Here is an 18082-nt window from a genome sequence, read left to right on the forward strand (position 1 = left end):
ACAGGTGTTTATTTGTTTGTTTGTTTTGTATAACTCAATTGTCTGGTTTTGGGGCATGAGCTTTGTAGATAATGATGTCACATTGCAGTGACCCACAAAATAAGCATGTATGTGCACTTACAACCTATGAGTAACAGGTTAGACAACCCATAGCTTCAGTTAACTAAGAGTAGATGTTGTCCAAGTGCTTGTTACACTGTACGTTTAGGGAATCATGACAAAAAAATGCCCTGTGGAATTAATTAGTAAAGACACACTGTTTTTATGCTTCCCCTATGTGATGGTCGGTTTTAACTTTCCACTTGACACTATCTAGGAGTACCTGGGTAGTTAGTTTCAGTAAATGAGTGTCTAAATGAGTGGTTCTCAACCCCTTTTGGAGTCAACCTTTACACAATGGTCACATATCATATAGCCTTCATATCAGATATTTGCATAATGTTCATAACAGTAACAATATTGCAGTTGTGAAGTACAACAAAAATAACTTTATGGTTAAGAAACAGTACAGTTCCTCACACTATGAGGTTGTAGTATTAGGAAGGCTGAAAACCACTGGCCTATACCAAGTTTGCCTATGGGCATGTTTATGTGAGGTTGACTCAGTTAATTAAAGGCCTTCCCACTGGGAGGGGGTATGGTTCCCTAGGTAGCAGGTTCTGAACTATGTAAGGGTGGGAAAATCAAGCTGAGCAAAAGTGAGCAAGCAAGCAAGCATGCATTCATTTCTCTTTCATGTCAATGTTTCGAGTTTCTGCTTCCTTGACTTCTCTCCTACGATGAACTGTAGCCAGGAACTCTGAATTAAGACAAGCCCTTTCTCCTGTTTTGTCAAGGCAACATGAATGAAACTAAAGCACCCCAGTTATCTAAGTCTCCAGTTGAACCATGTGTGCATAGCACTGAGAGCTCTGGTTCTTTCTAATGGAGATCTAGCAGTTCCAGGCTGGGTGAAGACCTTAAGTCTATGGCTTTGAACTAAGCCAATGACATATTGAGGGACACAGTCAACACCAAGTGTTATTCCTAGACATCATGGTTAGGGATGTACAGGGAAGGCATTCTGTGTCTGGAACTGGGATTTACAGTTTTAATGCCATAATCTGTGACCCTCATCTACTCAATAGCAGGACCCTGGGCTCTAATGAGGGGGAGGCTTGATGCCCTGGGTTCCATTCCCAGTGTTAAATGACTGGATGGGGTGGTACGTGCCTAATATCCAAGCACTCAAAGGATCAGAAATTTAAGGGCATCCTTGACTAACCTAGTCTACATAAGACTGTCTTGAAAGTGCAGACTCAAGGAAGGTAAAAAGAGGCCCTAAATAAACTGCATTTTTTTTTTTTTTTTTATATATATAACTTGGCATGCAGCTACGTTTGCTCACATGAAACTCTCTCCTCCTCCATTGGATTGCAGCCTGTTAACCTCCAAAGCCATGTGTTTTCCTCTACATTTTCCTGAGTTTCTGTGGTTATTACTCCAACTTGGTTTCCCAGGACAGTGCACATCAGCAGGAGTTGTGTCTGATTGTCCACCATAGGGAATCTACAGGTAGGGTAGATGGTGAAGGGATAAGACATCTGAGGCTAGGAATGCAGCCCAGGTGGGGTATTAAGGGTTAAGTCCTGAAGGCAGATGGAACTGGGCTGCGCCTGCAGCAAGACTGATAGTAGTCATGGGACTGTACCTTCAGAGGACATTGGAAATGCTGGTGAGCATGAAGCTGTTCATCTACAGTGGCCAACTGCTGAAGAAACTAATAGCCCTGGATACTCACTCAGCTCCAGAGAAGCAGGGAAGAAGGACAGAGGAGACAGCTGGTGTCAGACCTGTGACAAGTTTACCGCAAGGTTCCAGTGGATCATAGCCAGGTCTAAATGACACTTTTCCAAACTGTGTCATACCTGAGTGGCCCGACCTGTCACCAGAAAGCAGTAGGTCAACAGGGGTGGCTGATGTCTGGAGTCAAGAGATAAGGATGTAGTCAACCAGGTGTGCAGTGATTGTTTATTAAGTGATGCCAGAAAGCTGTGTGTGTGTGTGTGTGTGTGTGTGTGTGTGTGTGTGTGTGTGATTTCCTCATATATACACATGATAACTTATCCAAAACAGCTTTAGTCAGTGGGACATTCTGGCTAAACACATTCAAACGCCAGGGTCCTGCAGGGGCCTAGCCCACTATAGGCAGTGCCATCCCCAAGTAATCCTAGGTTCTACAAGAAAGAAGGTTGAGCAGGCCAGAATAAGCAAGCAAGCAAGCAGTGTTTCTTTATGGCCTCTGCATCAGCTCCTGACTCCAGGTTCCTTGAGCTCACGTTCTGACTTCCCTTCATGATATACCGTGATCAGGACTTGGAAACCGAAATAAATCCTTTCCTCCCCAACTTGCTTTTATTTATTTATTTTTATCAAAGCAATAGAAAGCAAACTACCACACTCTCTCAGGTTCATGTCTTTGAACACTTGGTCCTCAATTGGTGGTGATGTGCTGGGAGATTGTGCAGTCTTTGAGATTGTTGGTGGGCATAGAGCACAGGCTGTCAGCCCGGAGAGCAACAGCCTGGCCTAGCTTACAGTTTCATTCCAGTTTCCTGTTTGGCACCACGTGAGAGTCTTCAAGCTCTCTAACCTTAGACCAGTCTATTCCACACAGCGACACACTGTTCCCTCTAAATGTCAAGTCTCCTCAGGTTGTTTCTGTTAGGTATTTGACACACTGTTGAGAAAAGGAACTCGTTTGTCACACCTAGCCTTAAGAGGGAGATTGGAGCACAGAGTTTACGCAGTATCTCTAACATCACCCAGGTGCTGAGTGGTGGAACTCAAGTCTAGGTAACCTGGCCTCTATGTTGATGACATGGATGGATGACTACCCTTTCGCCCCCACAATAAGATCACAAATGGAGCTCCAAATCCAATGATAAAATGGGGTTTATAAGTCTTTTCTATGTGTCTTGTTTTTAATCAAAAAGAAATCCAGCAGCCACAGCCCCACCCACTAAACAGCATCATTGGTTTGTTTTTGTTTTTATGATAAGGATAAGAATCTGCCTCTCATGTAGGGCCTCAGAATCTGTGTCCTGGTAGTTTGTTAGTCATGCCTCTGGAGAGCTGGCTATGCTGCCTGGGGCAGGTGGCAGAGACCCATAGAGGCATTTGCCTTCCAAACCATGGAGATTATTGTTAGGATAAGCACGTGTCCCAGCACATGACTGTCACTTGAGCTGTGGCCCAAGTCTATTGCTTTCTTCTTCTCCCTCAACCTGTAGTGAGTGGATAGAGGTGAAGGAAGGAATTTCTGGTCCCAGTTAGTTATTCTAAAAGCAAACAGAGCTGGGTTAGAGAATGGGAGCTTTGCTAGTTAACAGTTAACGCCGTTACGCCATTCTAAGCACATCAGGTGTTTGACAGCTCACTGGAGTCTGACTGTGGTTTGACAAAGTTTAACATACAAGAAAGCAATGTGCTCATTGACTTTCCCACACCCCAGCTTCAGTTATGCTGCGAGCTAATCAATTCCCTTCATCTTCGCAAATAACATGTCTTTCCTAGTTATTGAGAACTGGCTGTAATTCCGTCAAACGCAAAAATATTTACCAATGACTTATGCACTTGGCGCCGTGAGTATGGAGATTAGCTCACGAAATCATCCCTTCAGTTAATGAGTAGTGACGGAATGCCTCAGTGTGCCAGCAGGGTTGGGGTGCTAAGGGAGTCAGGACAAATAGGATACTAGTGACATTTGACCCCAGGTAACTCAGAATCTAGTCAAGAAAAATGATCAAGTGCTGTAGAGATTTCCAGAATGATGTGTTTAGTGGACGTTACCACACTACAGGATTGCATGCTTAATTGGAAGTTAGACCCAGTCCCCTCTTGGGACCCAGAAGGGTGAAGCAGGGTGACAGTTGGGTGCTGGAAGACCAGCAAAGGATGGATTTGAAACAGCTGTACTAGGACCTGTGTGTGTAGCATGTAGGTAGGTCTCAAGGTTATGGGGTGACAGGACAGGAGCAGAGCAGGGACAGTGCAGTTCAGGGAGGAGTATTTTCTCTATGGATAAGAAAGAAGGATCAGCACAGGGGAGTAAGCAGGGGACAAACATGATTTCCATCCGTATCACATGTGCCCCAAGGGAAGGTCAGGGGGGGAGGTTGGGAGGCCACTGTAGAGGCCAGGTGACAGAAAAAGGTAGAAACCAAGGGGGCCTCAGGATGGATAGATGAAAGAGAACAGAGGAGGAAATACCGACCCACCCTGATAAAGGACGAAAGGTAGGATTTGGAGGGAAAGGAGACATAAAAGAATCCTTGGCTTTGAGCTGCTGTGGTTGGAAAAGATTATTGCCACCCAGCCTGGGGTCTGGTGGATGTACTGAAATGTGTGGTCAGGGAAAAGTAGACACCACTCTGTCTGGGGTCTGTGGCATCCACGAAATTCAAGGTATCTTTGAGTCCTCCAAGAGTACTCTGGGCCAGGCATCAGTTCAATCTACCTAAAGGTAAGGGATACTTTGTCAGGCTCTGGCATGCCACTGAACTCTCTGGGGGCCAGGAGAGTAGTTGTGTGACAGGCAGCTGACAGATTCCAGTGTCCCCTCCAGGTGTATTGGGAAGACTGGGCTTGTGGCAGCTGTTGAAGGGGGGACATTCAGGAGAAGGCTGTCCTCTAGAGGTCAAGTAGGTACTTTTGAAAGGAGGGAAGGAACCTGGGGCATGGCTCAGTTGGCAGAGCGCTTACCTACTATGCACGTAGTCCTTGGCTCAATCCTGAGTACCAGATAAACTCGGCACTGTGGCACGTTTATAATTTCAACATTCCAAAGACACAGGAAGAGGGAACAGAAGCTCAAGGTCAGCCTGGGATATATAAGATCTGTTTAAAACAAACAAACAAACAAAGACAAAAACAAAACAAAAAAAGGAAAGGGTGCTCAGAGACCCTGAAAGATGTTCTTGACAGTCAGCAGTATGGCCATGCATTGCTGACCTACTTCAGGGCAGAGGTTGGGACAGACACCAATCAGTGAGGACCGAAGGACAAAGATGAAGAGGGAGCTAAGCGGAGGCAAGGGTTTGTGTGAATCAGGGTGACAGCAGGTGGGTGGGTCTGCATGCTGGGCCTGCAGTGGCCTCACTGCCAGGCTGTGACAGACTGTGAGGGAAGATCAGACAGAAATGCAACAGCAGGCACAGGTAAGCTATAGTGTGACCTCAAGAGTACCGGGTGCATCAGAGGAGCCCTCGGCGGGGACAGGTCCACCCGGAGAAGGGAAATGCACATGTTAGAATGTGAAACCCAAGTAGCTGGGTTTTCCTGTTGTCCTTTGTCCCCTGCAAAATGTCTTATCCTTTGTACCTGTGGTTTTAACTGTCTGGGGGGGGGGGAGAGTGAGATGTCCTTTATTTGGCAGTGCCTCAGTGACCAGATGCTAATACTTGGTGGATGACACTGGTGGGTGGAAGCCAGCCGAGCAAGTGGGTAGTCCATGGGCACAATGTCTACACTTGACCTGATTGTCGTCTTCTCCTTTTTTCCAGTCAACTTTGACCACTTCCAGATCCTTCGGGCTATTGGTAAAGGGAGTTTTGGAAAGGTAAGAACATTGTACTCTTTAAACAACAACAACAACAACAACAAAAAGAATATGAAAGTCTTGATGTCTGGGCTTGAGCACGTGTGTGTGTGTGTGTGTGTGTGTGTGTGTGTGTGTGTGTATGTGTGTGTGTGTGTGTGTGTGTGTGTGTGTGTGTTGGTGGGTCTGCTTTTGTGTTGGATGTGTGCTGAGTGTTTTCGCTTGACAGAATAGTTCAGTCTGGTAAATCTGAAACATGAAAGGAAGTCTTAACGGTTTCCTTGGACTCTGGTCTCTTTTACTCTGAAAATAGAACAGAGTCTGGGCTTAGGTGACTTATGGTGGCATTTGCTACCGCAATATGGCTATTGCTAATGCCAGGTATCCTTTGAGAGTGTAAATGATCAGGGTGGATTTCTCCTCTCCAAACTTAACATGATCTGGCTCTTTGCAGCTCTTGGACATTTGTTTTTTTAGAAAATTCACATTGGTAAATCTGGACTTTGTGGAGATAGGATATAAAATTAGGGGAAGATGAAGGTTTTTAGGGGAAAAAGGTTCCCCACACAAGCCCTAATCTGTTCTCAGGAAAGCTTCTCTTGGCAACAATTACTCTAAGGACCTTTGAAAAGGCAGATGCTCTGTTATTCTCAAGTACTATGATGTACCTTTTATAGAGAAAATGACTCAAACTCAAAAAGCTAGAACCAGTGCTTCATAACTGTATATTACTTTTCTTATAGCTGAGACAGGAGACCTGATATAAAAAACCCTGACAACCTCCCCCGCTCCTAAAAATCTTGGCTCATGGTTTCTGTAGGCTCCACTCATTGTCACGTGGTGGCAGAGGAAGGTGGTGAGGGCTTTTCTTACTGAAGGACAAACACTGCCCCTGAAACACTGCTCTTTAAATAGCTGGTGGTGAAAGTTGGTTTGTAGCTTCCAGATTTTTTCAGAAAATCTTCCATCTGCTTGGAGCTGGTTAGTGTTTCTCAACTTGACACAAACTGGAATCGGCCAGCAAGAGGGAACATCGACTGAGGAATGGCCCATGAGCATCATCTTAATTGATATGACAGGTTGCAGTTCACTGTGGACAGTTCAACCCCTGAGCAGGTGGCCCTGGTTGTGTAGGGGAGCAAGCCAGTAAGCAGCATTCCTTTATGGTTTCTGCTCCAGTACCTGCCTCCCTGGTTCCTACTCTAGTTCCTTTCCTGTCTTCTCTGGATGATGGGATAAACCTTTTCCTTCCTAAGTTGGCTTTGGTCAGTGTTTTAGAATAGGAAAAGAAAGCTAGGGCAGATAATTTTACTTATTTTCCCTATCTTGTGCTTTTAGGGTTCTTGCATTACTGAAATGGCCAAACATTGCATTGTGGACTGAGTAGTCATAAGAAGCTGTTTTACTCTGGAGGATTTTCTGTGTTCCAGTGTGTGTGTGTGTGTGTGTGTGTGTGTGTGTGTGTGTGTGTGTGTGTGTGTGTGTATGCATGTATGTCAAGGCTTGTGGTTGTGATCAGGAGTCTTCCTCAGTCACTTGACCTTATTCACTGGGACAGGGTCTCTCAACTGAACCCAGAGCTCATGGATATAAGGCTAAGGTGACAGCTAGCTTGCTTTGGGGATCCCATGTCTACACCTTTGTGCGCTAAAACACTGATGAGTTACCGTGCCCACCCATCTTTTTTGTGGGTTCTGGGGATCTGAACGGCTGCCCTCATGCAAGGTCTCTGTGATACTGAACTGCCAAACCCCTTTCCTTCCCCGGCTTTGCTCCTGAGCTGAGAGGAGAAACAGTTGCTGCTTCACTCTGAAGAAAAGTTCTCTCCAAGTTTTCCTGAGGCTTTCTCTATGAGATCAAGAATTTCCCTTCTTGTCATGGCACAGTGCTATGACAGGCCCATGACACATGAGCTGTGAGTGAGTTCATCAAAGGCCAGAAGGATGGAAAAGAAGGATTTGATGGGAGTCACTAGGAAGGCAGAAGCAGTCTGTTCTCAGAGAAGGGAGTCCCTGGAGGCTGGGAAGCCTTTTTTTTTTTTTTTTTTTTTTTTTTTGTAGATTGTTAAAAGTAGGCAGTCAGATCTCATCGGAGGGGCATCTGTGAGGATGTTTCTCTAGGGGAATGGTTATCTGTGTGAACATCCGAATCTAGGTGGTCAGAGTTTTCTTATTAAGGTGGATGTTTTTTTTTCAGTAGCATGTTACAGCCCAAAGTTAGATCACCACTGGAATGTGCTATGCCGACTCTACCCGTGGACATAATAGTCCTACGTGGAGGAAGCAGAAGCCTTGCCCTGGCCCCATCTGCTATGAGGCCAAACGGCCTTATTCTGAGGCTGCAGCTACTCAGCACAGCCACCCACCCTGGTCTGGTGTTCACAGTTTAAAGCTCCCTGGTAGTGTTTGTCATGTCTGTGTGCTGAGTTCCCACATGCTTTTCTTGTGTCCATTGACGTAGCTACCGTGTCTCACTGAGAGTTGCTTTGCTCGGTTTTCAAATTTGAAGGTAACCATGTTTGCATCAGGTGGTTAAAATTGGTTCAACCTTTTCATATATCCTTGAATTTCATTTGCTCATTAGAGATGACCATGACTTCGTCTGAGATGAATGAAAGACAAAACGTTAACTGACCACTAGCATTCAGAGCTCTGCTTTCTGACTGTGGATGCGGCATGACCGTTTGTCCCATGCTCCTCCCATTACCCCTTCCCTCCACAATAAGTAGTGTAGACACAAACTCTGAACCAAAACATGTGCTTCTGTGAATTTTGATAGGTATTCTGTCACAGTGAGAGGAAAGAAGTCACACAATGATGCTTTTCAGTTCTGTGTCTTTGCTCATTTGGAGATGTTGTTCATCCATTTGTGACAGTTGTGTTCAAATTCCAACATGACTATGGGGTTGTCACTTTTCCTTGTACGTCTGCCGGTGTGTGCCTGGCTATTGGAGGTCTGAAGCACACATTTTTCTCACTTTTACTTTCTCATCATGAATGGATCCCATTATGAAATGCCTTTTCCATCTCCAATATTCTCATTTTAGTTAATATTTTCTCTGGGATCAGCACAACCACTGTCATGTACTTAAGCTACTGTTTATGGGGCATGTATTCTACTTATTTTAATTATTCTCTTTACATAAAAATAAATACTCCGAAGACAGCATGCATTTAGATCTTGCTTTATAAAGGTCCACACTACAAACTCTGCCTTTGGAGTTGGGTTGTTCATTTGATTTGTGGTGGATATAATTCTTGGTACTTGCCTTAAGGTTTCATTGCTGGGAAGAGACACCATGACCTTGGCAACTCTTATAAAGAAATGGGGCTGCCTTATAGTTCAGAAGTTTAGTCCATTATCATTTTGGTGGGGATCATGGCAGCAGGCAGACACAGTGCTGGAGAAGCCCAGAGTTCTACATCTTGATCTACGGTCAGAAGAAGACTGTGTGTCATAGTTAGTGGACCTTGAGCACAGGAGACTTCAAAGAGGGCCACCAACAGTGACATACTGTCTCTAACAAGGTCACCCCTCCTAATAGTGCTAATCCTTAGTGGCCAAGCATCCATACACATGAGCCTATGGGGGACATACCTATTAAAACCACCACAGTACTGTTTGGCATATGTCTAGTGTGCTTTTATTATTTTATTTATTACCCTACTTTTGTTCTTTTATTTATCCTATTTCATATGTTTCAGACCGAGTATTCAGAACTTCCTTTTTATTTCTCAAGCAAGGTAATAGCCACATTTTCCTCAGCTATATTTTTAAATTGTCCATTTAGGGACTCTACAATTTACTTTGCTTCACAATGTTTCCCTAAGGTACAGGACCACAGAGATGGCACAGATCAGTCTCCACCCTGTCAGACTTTCTACTGTAGCTGTCAAACTCACTGTGGTTTCTTAGAACTTAAATCTCTGAAGATGTTATTACAGGTGTTTTTTTTTTAATCTAAAATATATGCTAGTCTTGTCTCTCACCTTTCAAAAGTTTTAAATATTTTATTAACCCTTGGGAGGTGGTGATAAAGTCTATCTAGGTAGAACCTTTGCTTTAAAAGTACTTTGTTCTGTGGTTTATCCATCCCCTCCTTCCGTTTCTTTGGACCACATTGGCATTCCTGTCATGCAGCGATGGTACATAGCTGCTTCCTTCAGCTGTGCTTCCTCCTTATCTCTATCACCTTTTACATTTCTCCTCGCTCTTTTTAAGATCGTATTTAGGTTTTAACTCTTTCCACTTTGTTTCCTAGTTGTGTTATGATTGTACTTCCCAGTATATTTAAATTGCCACTTGAGAAATTAGAATGCAAGTCCTTAATGTCTCCCATGGTTTATTGAGTGTTAAATGCTGGGGGCTTGCTTGTATCTTTTACATTATTAATTTCTGTACAGAGCACAGATACATCTTCTGCTTCTCTACCCATCAAGTGTGTCCCGAGCATGAAGAATGAGATGCCGTCAAAGTTTGCATTGATTCAAAAATTTTTATAAGCGTGTGTTTTTTCCCTCCCCGTTACTGTTTCACCTTTGGGGCCAAGTCTCAGGCAATGGAGGTTATCTTCAGACTTGCTCTGTAGTTTGAGGACTAGGGACCCCTGCTCCCTGTCTCCCCAATGCTGGGATGCCAGGTCCCAGCTTTTAAAACACATTTGCAGTAGAGAATTTACTTGGTGAGTCCTGGAGACTCATTCTCTTGTTCGGCATGGTATTCCTGTCCTGTGTATTTCTCAGCTAGGCTTCTCGCTGTCTACCTACTTCATGTTTTCCTTAAGGACCTGCAGGTCTGGGGCAAATCTTATGTCATACCAGAAGTTCTTGATCTCGGGATTTCTCAGAACAGCTATGACCTAGACCTAGGAGGCCTGCCCCTGACCTCAGTGATGGTAGCTGAACTTAACAGCAAGAGCACAGCCCAGCATGTAAGAACCTTGCACATTTCCACCCTAATTTGACAATCCTATGGCTCAAAGAGCCTAGCAGAACCTCTTCCAATCTACACCACAGTTGGGGTTTTATAGATTTTTTTTTCTGTTCCCTTCTGTCACTGATAGTTTGGGTCCTGAACCCTCTGCATCTCTTTGTGACATTCTGTTTGACACGCTAGCGTGTGGCTTTGCCGTCTTTCAAATTGGCTTTATCTTGTCACCATCCCTTGACAGTGTTGTCTGCCTTTTCTGCTTCATCCTGCCCTGCTATCTGGCACATGATCTGCTCTTGGTATCAGCTGTCTAGAGTATTGATGTCTTAGAAATTTATGGTCATAGTTGATCTTTTAGAAGTCCTAAGCTTCCAGGCATTTATTTGTAAGCCACCGTGCAGTAATGTCAGAAAGATCCTTACATCCTTGGGAAGTGTACATTAATGTCAGGTGCTTGAGGTGTGGTTAGCTTGCAGTCAGTGACCAGAAGATAGCTCTGTTTTGATTGAACTACCCAATAACGGCTGCCTTTGTAGCCGATTAACTCTCAAGGTTGCTCTTAGCTACTGTGGAGCCAGGCAAGACCTCCTTTAATAGGGATTGAATGCGGGGAGCTTTGCTCTCTGCCTTGGGCAGGCTGCCTGTCAGCATTTATTAGGAGTTCCTTGTGAAGGATGACAGTAGCCTGGCTATCAGCAGGTACACGCAGGACCTGCAGCAATCACGTTTCTCATGAATTCTGGGAGTAGTCTCACTTCCCATGTGCCGCCAAAGTAAACAGCTTTCAATGCCTGGATTGAGGAAGAAACAGCCCTAAAAAAATAACCCTCTTGGGTCTGTGTTGTGGGGTAGTTGAAGTACTGCAGATAGGATTCTGGGTACTCGGTGAAAGAAAAGACTTTGAATTTTGAGCAATTCTGGTGGGCATCAGCTCTAGGTACCTGAGCCGGTGAGTGAACGGATAGTCAACGTGGATGCATGTTTCTATTATAGATTGGGAATGGAAAGTCACAAGAGGTTCTGGACTCCCATTGCTGTTCAGCTCACTCCTTCTTATGGCAACAATATCCCTTTCTTCAGAAGACATACCAACTACTCTCTGGGTTTCAAGGTGTCTGTCAATCACCGTCATTGTCATGTACCCAACAGACAGGCATGTGATGTGATGGTTTGACTTGGTGTCTTAGTCAGGGTTTGTATTCCTGCACAAACATCATGACCAAGAAGCAAGTTGTGGAGGAAAGGGTTTATTCAGCTTACACTTCCACATTGCTGTTTATTACCAATGGAAGTCAGGACTGGAACTCAAGCAGGTCAGGAAGCAGGAGCTGATGCAGAGGCCATGGAGGGATGTTACTTACTGGCTTGCTTCCCATGGCTTGCTCAGCCTGCTTTCTTATAGAACCCAGGTCTACCAGCCCAGGGATGGTACCACCCACAATGGGCGGGGCCCTCCTCTCTTGATCAGTAGTTGAGAAAATGCCTTACAGCTGGATCTCATAGAGGCATTTCCTCGACTAAGGCTTCTTTCTCTGTGGTAACTCCAGCTTGTGTCAAGTTGATACAAAACCAGCCAGTACACTTGGCAATGGGTTGAAGGTTCAAGGGGTTGCATGACTCAAGCAATACCGTCCACCTTCAGTGGGTGGAACTGTTTCTTAAGTATCAGAGAACAGGCTGACTCTGTGAGTGGCCGTTTTCCCCACAGTGGCTGATGTTGAAGGCTTGTCTAACAGGAGGAAACGATGGGGCTCTAAGCAAAGAAGGAGACAAATGCAAATGGTGGCTGAGGAGCTATGAGTCAGGTGGGCAAGTTAGCACTTCATTGGTGTACCCCAGTGTGGGAGCCGCTGATGGCTCCTGACCCTGTGGGCACTCTTGGGCCTCTTATAGCAGAGCAGCAGAAGTGAATTCAAGGGGAGGTAGTCCCTTGGTGTGGACTTGAGCAGAAACAGGGCAGAGTCCTTATCAGGAGAGGGTGGAGAGGGCCTGCAGGAAAACCAACTCGGGTTCCCCTAGCAGTGATGGGGCCCTCTATAGGAGAACTACAGGACTGAGGTAAAAGAATTGGAACTTCTTCCACTGGCCAGAGGCAGCCTGTGCATTAAAAAAAAAAAAAAAAAAAAAAAAATCACAGAATATAGCCTGGAGTTACATGATAATGGCCCTCTATGTTCCTCACAGGAAGATTCTGGATAAAACAGAGCTGGCATTACTCAGATGATAACCTAGACTCAGTACTACCTTGTTATGCAGAGACAGGTGCTCCCCACATACAAGCCCAGGTTAGCTGTCTTGTCCCAAGCTGCCAGGTCTACACAGCTGCCTATCAATGGTGTGTGGAAAAGCATGTCTTTAGAAGCAGAAAAATCAGCTTAGTATCCAGACAGTTACAGACCCATCCAGGACTTCTGTCAAGAGGATACTGTAGGTGCAAAGGCCCTGTGGTAAGTGCTGAGGTACCTGTGGGCACATGGGCACCCATGTGTGCCTGAGGCTTTGCATCAGGCAGGCCAGACAGGACTGTGTGGTTACTCTGTTTAGGAAACTATGTCAGTTAATTAAGTTGTGAAGAAACATTTTGTATGAGTGTTGGCTTGCAGTTTTGGCCCAGCCACGAGCCTCTGGGCAAGGTGCCGGACATCCCCCTGCTGCTGTTCTTATGTCAGAATCCTTTTTATAGAAAGCTTATCCTTTTTATAGATGCTTGTGTGCACTGCCCTTGTTCTCCCAGACATTGCAAGGCAGGAGGAGATCCATTTGTTTGCAATGAAATATTTATTACTTTCATCTTAATTAGTGCATTTGGTTGGAGGCATTCTTGGAGGACATTGTGGCTCCAGGAAATTAATTAATAAATCACTAATTGCCACAGGAGATGCATGTTCTCCTGCGATGCCTCCAAGCTCTGGCTTGGGCCAAGGACACTTCCCTGTCAGAGATTCTTGCTTCTTCATCTCACCCCAATCTTCAGTTCCTTCTACACCGAGCAGTCCTTGGGTTCTGTTTCCAACATAGCTCGCCGTGCCAGAGACAGGGGCCAATGGGGATGTGGACATCAAAGGTAAACCCTCATTGATCTGCTTTTTCCAGTCGGGTCCCATCTGTCAATACTGCGCTCATCTATGAGCTCACACATGGGTCAACCCACCGACGAAGTTGGACCCTCATGGTTGACTCGTGTTCCATCACATCACTATCTGGAGACCAAGTGTGACAAATGAGTCTTTGGGAACATTTCACACTCAAGACATGTCATGTCTGAGATCCAGGTTTAGCCAGGACTGTTTCCTCTCTCCTTGGGTGGCAGACAGACTCTTCAAATAGTCATGTCTCAGTATATGCCTATGTCCTCAACCTCTTTAAATGAGGAGCCCAGGGAAGACTGGGTGAGGGCCACTCTGTGACTTTATTTCCTCATACCCATGTCACAGACTTCCCTTTAAAGAGTCACATTCTACAGCCTGGCTTGAGGACTTCAGTGTATAAATTTTGGAGATTATAATTAATCCCATTACATTAACTCTTGAAACATGTCACCCAAGGTGATGCATAACCCATCTCTGTCACCTTTGACACAAAGTCTTCATGATGTTAGTTGAAGAATATCTTACGTAAACCCCAGCAAAAGTCAGGCACTTCAGGCAGGGGTTACCAGGCATGGCAGGCAGTGTTGGTGTTTCAGCCACCCAGTTGAGGACACCTTAAGAATCCTTCTCCACAGGGTTCAATTCCCACCCTGGTGTCCTTTAATACAGTGACTAGGGAATGGTGTTCTACAGTTGTATTAGTTAGGTTCCTATTGATGTGATAATTACAATGACCAAAAACAACTTGAGAAAGGAAAGTTAATTTCTTCTTACAGATTAGAGTCTATTATAGAGGAAAGGCAGGGCAGGAATTCAAGACAGGCACCTAGAGGCAGGAACTGAGGCAGAGACAGGGTAGAACCGGACATACTAATTGGCTTGCTCCTCTTGACTTGCTCAAACTGCTTTCTTATAGTACTTAAAGCCATCTGCCCAATGATGGCACCAACTACAGTGGGTCATATCACACCACTCAATTAAGAAGACACCATAGGCCATTACACTAGGACTATTTTCTCAATTGAGGTTCTTCTTTCTATCTAACTGTAGATTGTATTAAGAGGACATAAAACTCCATCACAACAGTAAAATCCAAAGCTTTGTAAGCCTGATGTGATCTCTCTAAGGGGGTAATGTAAAAATAGCAGGTGCCAGCTGAAATGGCCCCCATGACTCCACAGGCACACTGGAGAATGGATTCAAAGGTTGACTTCAAAGGTCTGGATGATTGCCAGCACATTCGCTGGGGCTCTCCAGAGATAGGCAATAAGGTGTGGCACGCACAAAAGAGGTTCGTCAAGGAGATGGTTCACAGGCTTAAGAAAGTCAATAAATGGAAACACACCAGGAACCAGACACAGCGATAGGAACTGGTATATAGTGGAGCCCACACACAGTATGATGTGACACTGAGGTGCTCTGCTTCTCACTCAGGGTGGCTGGAGGTGGGTCTCAAAGGAGAGACACCAATGGCTGGGGCCCAGCCTTGTGGGCCCATGTAGGAATGGACAGCTTAGGCTTACAATGAGAGATGCATCCTCAGTTCCCAACTAATGCTGCCTTCTGCCGTAACAACACCAGCCCTGAAGGCTGGTTACGCTGCCAAAATGGTAGTGAGAGCCCTGGCTAGAAAAAGGGTGATGAAGATGTAGCCAAACAAGAAGTTTCTAGAAATTTCTTATGTATCTACCTGACTCTGGATGCATATCAGTGTTTACTATGATACCCACCTTCAAAAAACAAATCCAACTAACCAACCAAACCAACAAAACAAAATTCCTATGTCCTCTGGGATTTCTAAGATGCACATGGCTCTAGGCTGTCAGTGCTGGGGACAGGAAGTAGACTGGGATGCCCAAGGGATGCTGGTGCCGTGTGGATTCCTCACAAACATCATCCTTCATCCTTTTTGGTGAATTGGGAGCCTTTTCTGCCTTGCTGGAGTTGCACACTCTTGGCACACGCTTTTATTTTCTCTAGCAAATAACTGTGTTCTACACCAGTTAGTGTTTGTTTATTGTCCCAACAAATCACAGTGACTGATGATAACCTCAAAGCCTAATTGATCTCTACGAATGAGAAGTTAATTGGGTCCTTCCCCTGTGGGCAACTTAGGGTGGCTTTGGTCAGATCACTTGTTCTTGCCTCATTAGCTATGATTTCCTGTGGCCAAGGCTTGGGGCAGTCTTACTGAAGAGGATCAGTACCTCTTAAGGCCTATTTAAAAGTTTCATGACAGGTACTCCCAGGACCAAGAGTGTCCATAAGCCACAATGCTGATCTTCACTCCTGGTTACCTGCTCGGCACGGAAGCCACATGCAGCCAGGTGTCATAGATTTTTCTAGGGCATGGCTGTCTTGAGGCTAAGAGTTAATGGAGGCTAGTGCAGGTCTCCAGGGCTGGTTTCTAGGCATGGATTGGTCCATCGCCTGGCAGTGCTTCTGTGCAGCTCTTACTGGAGCTGTTAGGCTCTTGGCAGTGTCCTGGCAGTGTTTTTGGCAGTGTCCTGGCAGCCCTAACCAAGTAAACCAGGGACAATCATTCTCAGTAAGCCAAAGGAGCCAACAGGCAACCAAAAATCAAAATAAGGACATCTATCCATAGTAGTCACGTTGGTGAGAGGAAGAAATAAAGTAGTCCAGTGATACACCCAAGTTTATTTTCAGGGCTCTGACATGAAGTTTAGGCTCAAATAGATAAACAAGATATGTATTACTAAACAGCCACAGTCAAGATGTGGTTTTGCCCTCCACTGATTCATTATTCTCTTGGCTCTAGTATCTTCTGGTCTGAGATGTTAGAACCATGTGAGATCATTTTATGGGAGACAAATTCTTTCCCTGTCTGGTACCTGACTTCAGTCTTTCTCTTATCCCAGTATGAGATTGTTGGGGAAATTCCAATTCCATGGGGACCATTGTTTTAACAGCCAATAGGAGGGTTATACCTGTCTCTCTAGAGCCTCTTCCTTCCCAACACAATGGGCTTAATTCAGTTTCATTTTAATATTCTAATATTCTATATTCTAAAATTTCATTGTAGGGGTTTTTCACCATCCTTGGCACCTGTTTCATGCTACTTGTGAGAAGGATTGATTTGTTTTCCTGATTTTACCTTAGCACATTCATTATTATGTAGAAAACTGAGAATTTTTGTATGTTGCTTTTATATTTTGCAACTCTGCTAAAGTATTGATCAAAGCCAAGAGTTTTCTGGTCATGTTCTTAGGGTGTTTTAAGTGCAGGGTATGATTGTCAGTAACTAGAGATCATATGAAGGGATGGGAATATAGGTTATTCAGTAAAGTGCTTCTCTAGCACCCAAGTTTTGCAAAAGTGTTGAGCATGATGGTATGGGCTTGTAATCCCTGCTATAGAGAGACAAGACAGGTGGATCTCTGGGGCTCTCTGACTAGGCAGGCTAGCCTACATGAGAGACTATGTCTGAAAAGGAAAAGTTTGGTAGAAGCTGAGGAATGTAACTTTAATTTTTTCAAAACCTATTTTTTAATGATGGTTCATAAACACTTTAATTTCTCTTTTAGCTCACCACTCTTCAGAGGCAGTGGGAAAGAAAGGATAAGGGGGAACTGGGCCTGTTTAGAAAGGTTCTTTGGAGCAACTCCTGCCTCTTTTGTCTGGAAATTGGCAGTTCAGTTCACAGGTTAGCAGAGGCAGCTCAATCCAGTTGCAAACACTTCACAGATACGCTAGCAGTCTAGTGGAGTCAGGTTAGCAACAGTGGTTGAGAGGACCTAGTGGAGACAGCTAGGTCTCAGTCTTGGTGTGAGTCAGCAGGAGGGACCAGGAAGAATACCAGAAGTTCTCAGCTGTCCTCTCTTAGGGAAGTGAGGATCATCAAAGAGTCTAGACCCACAAGCATTGCACAGCTAGCTCTATAAGCAAGCCTAGATCAGCCTCCTTCACTGTCTGTTGAATCTTTCTTATACTCCCTCCAAACATCACGTCTTCCATGGGTCTTGCACATGGGTTTGTCTCAGCTGACATCACTCTGCCAATCAACCAGAGTCAGAGGAAGCAGCATGAAACTGCAACACACCACCAAAAGTATTTTGGTGTGTTTCCATGGAGTCCCAACAAATGCAGCTCAACCACGTAATGTAATGTAGGGTGAACCAATATATGCATGTTGTTAGCAAAGAATCTTTTATCAAGTGTCCTTTCACGTGCTTGCTTCAGCCAAATGTTCCTTCACAAGTCTGCCTTAGTCTTTCACTCGTGCCCTCTTCAGTTAAACGTCCTTTCACCTGTTTGCCCCAGCAAAACACCATCCAACTGACCTTCCAAAGAGCCCTAAGATTTCACTTCAAGAATAACGACCTAAGGTTGTCCTGTAGCCTCTACACACATGTAAGCACATCCCCCCCACCCCACATACCACACCTTACACTCCCACCAAAGAAACCATAGGAAAACTTTTAGTTTATCTTTTAACTGCTTATACTACATTTCTTTCTTTTGCTTT

The 18082-nt window shown here is 44.8% G+C and overlaps 1 protein-coding gene across 2 annotated transcripts in view; it reads left to right on the forward strand.

Moving 5' to 3' along the window:
- The window catches only part of STK32B (serine/threonine kinase 32B), a gene marked incomplete at both ends in the record, with an annotated part of 241085 nt that overhangs the window by 49621 nt on the left and 173382 nt on the right, over positions 1–18082 (forward strand). For both annotated transcript variants that reach the window (XM_080928587.1, XM_080928588.1), the window contains one exon: positions 5544–5599. In XM_080928587.1, coding sequence (XP_080784713.1) covers positions 5544–5599 — 56 coding nt within the window. The remainder of the gene's footprint in view (positions 1–5543; positions 5600–18082) is intronic.

The sequence above is a fragment of the Micromys minutus genome (assembly GCF_963924665.1).
Source record: "Micromys minutus genome assembly, chromosome: 1".
In the NCBI taxonomy this organism is placed as follows: Eukaryota; Metazoa; Chordata; class Mammalia; order Rodentia; family Muridae; genus Micromys; species Micromys minutus.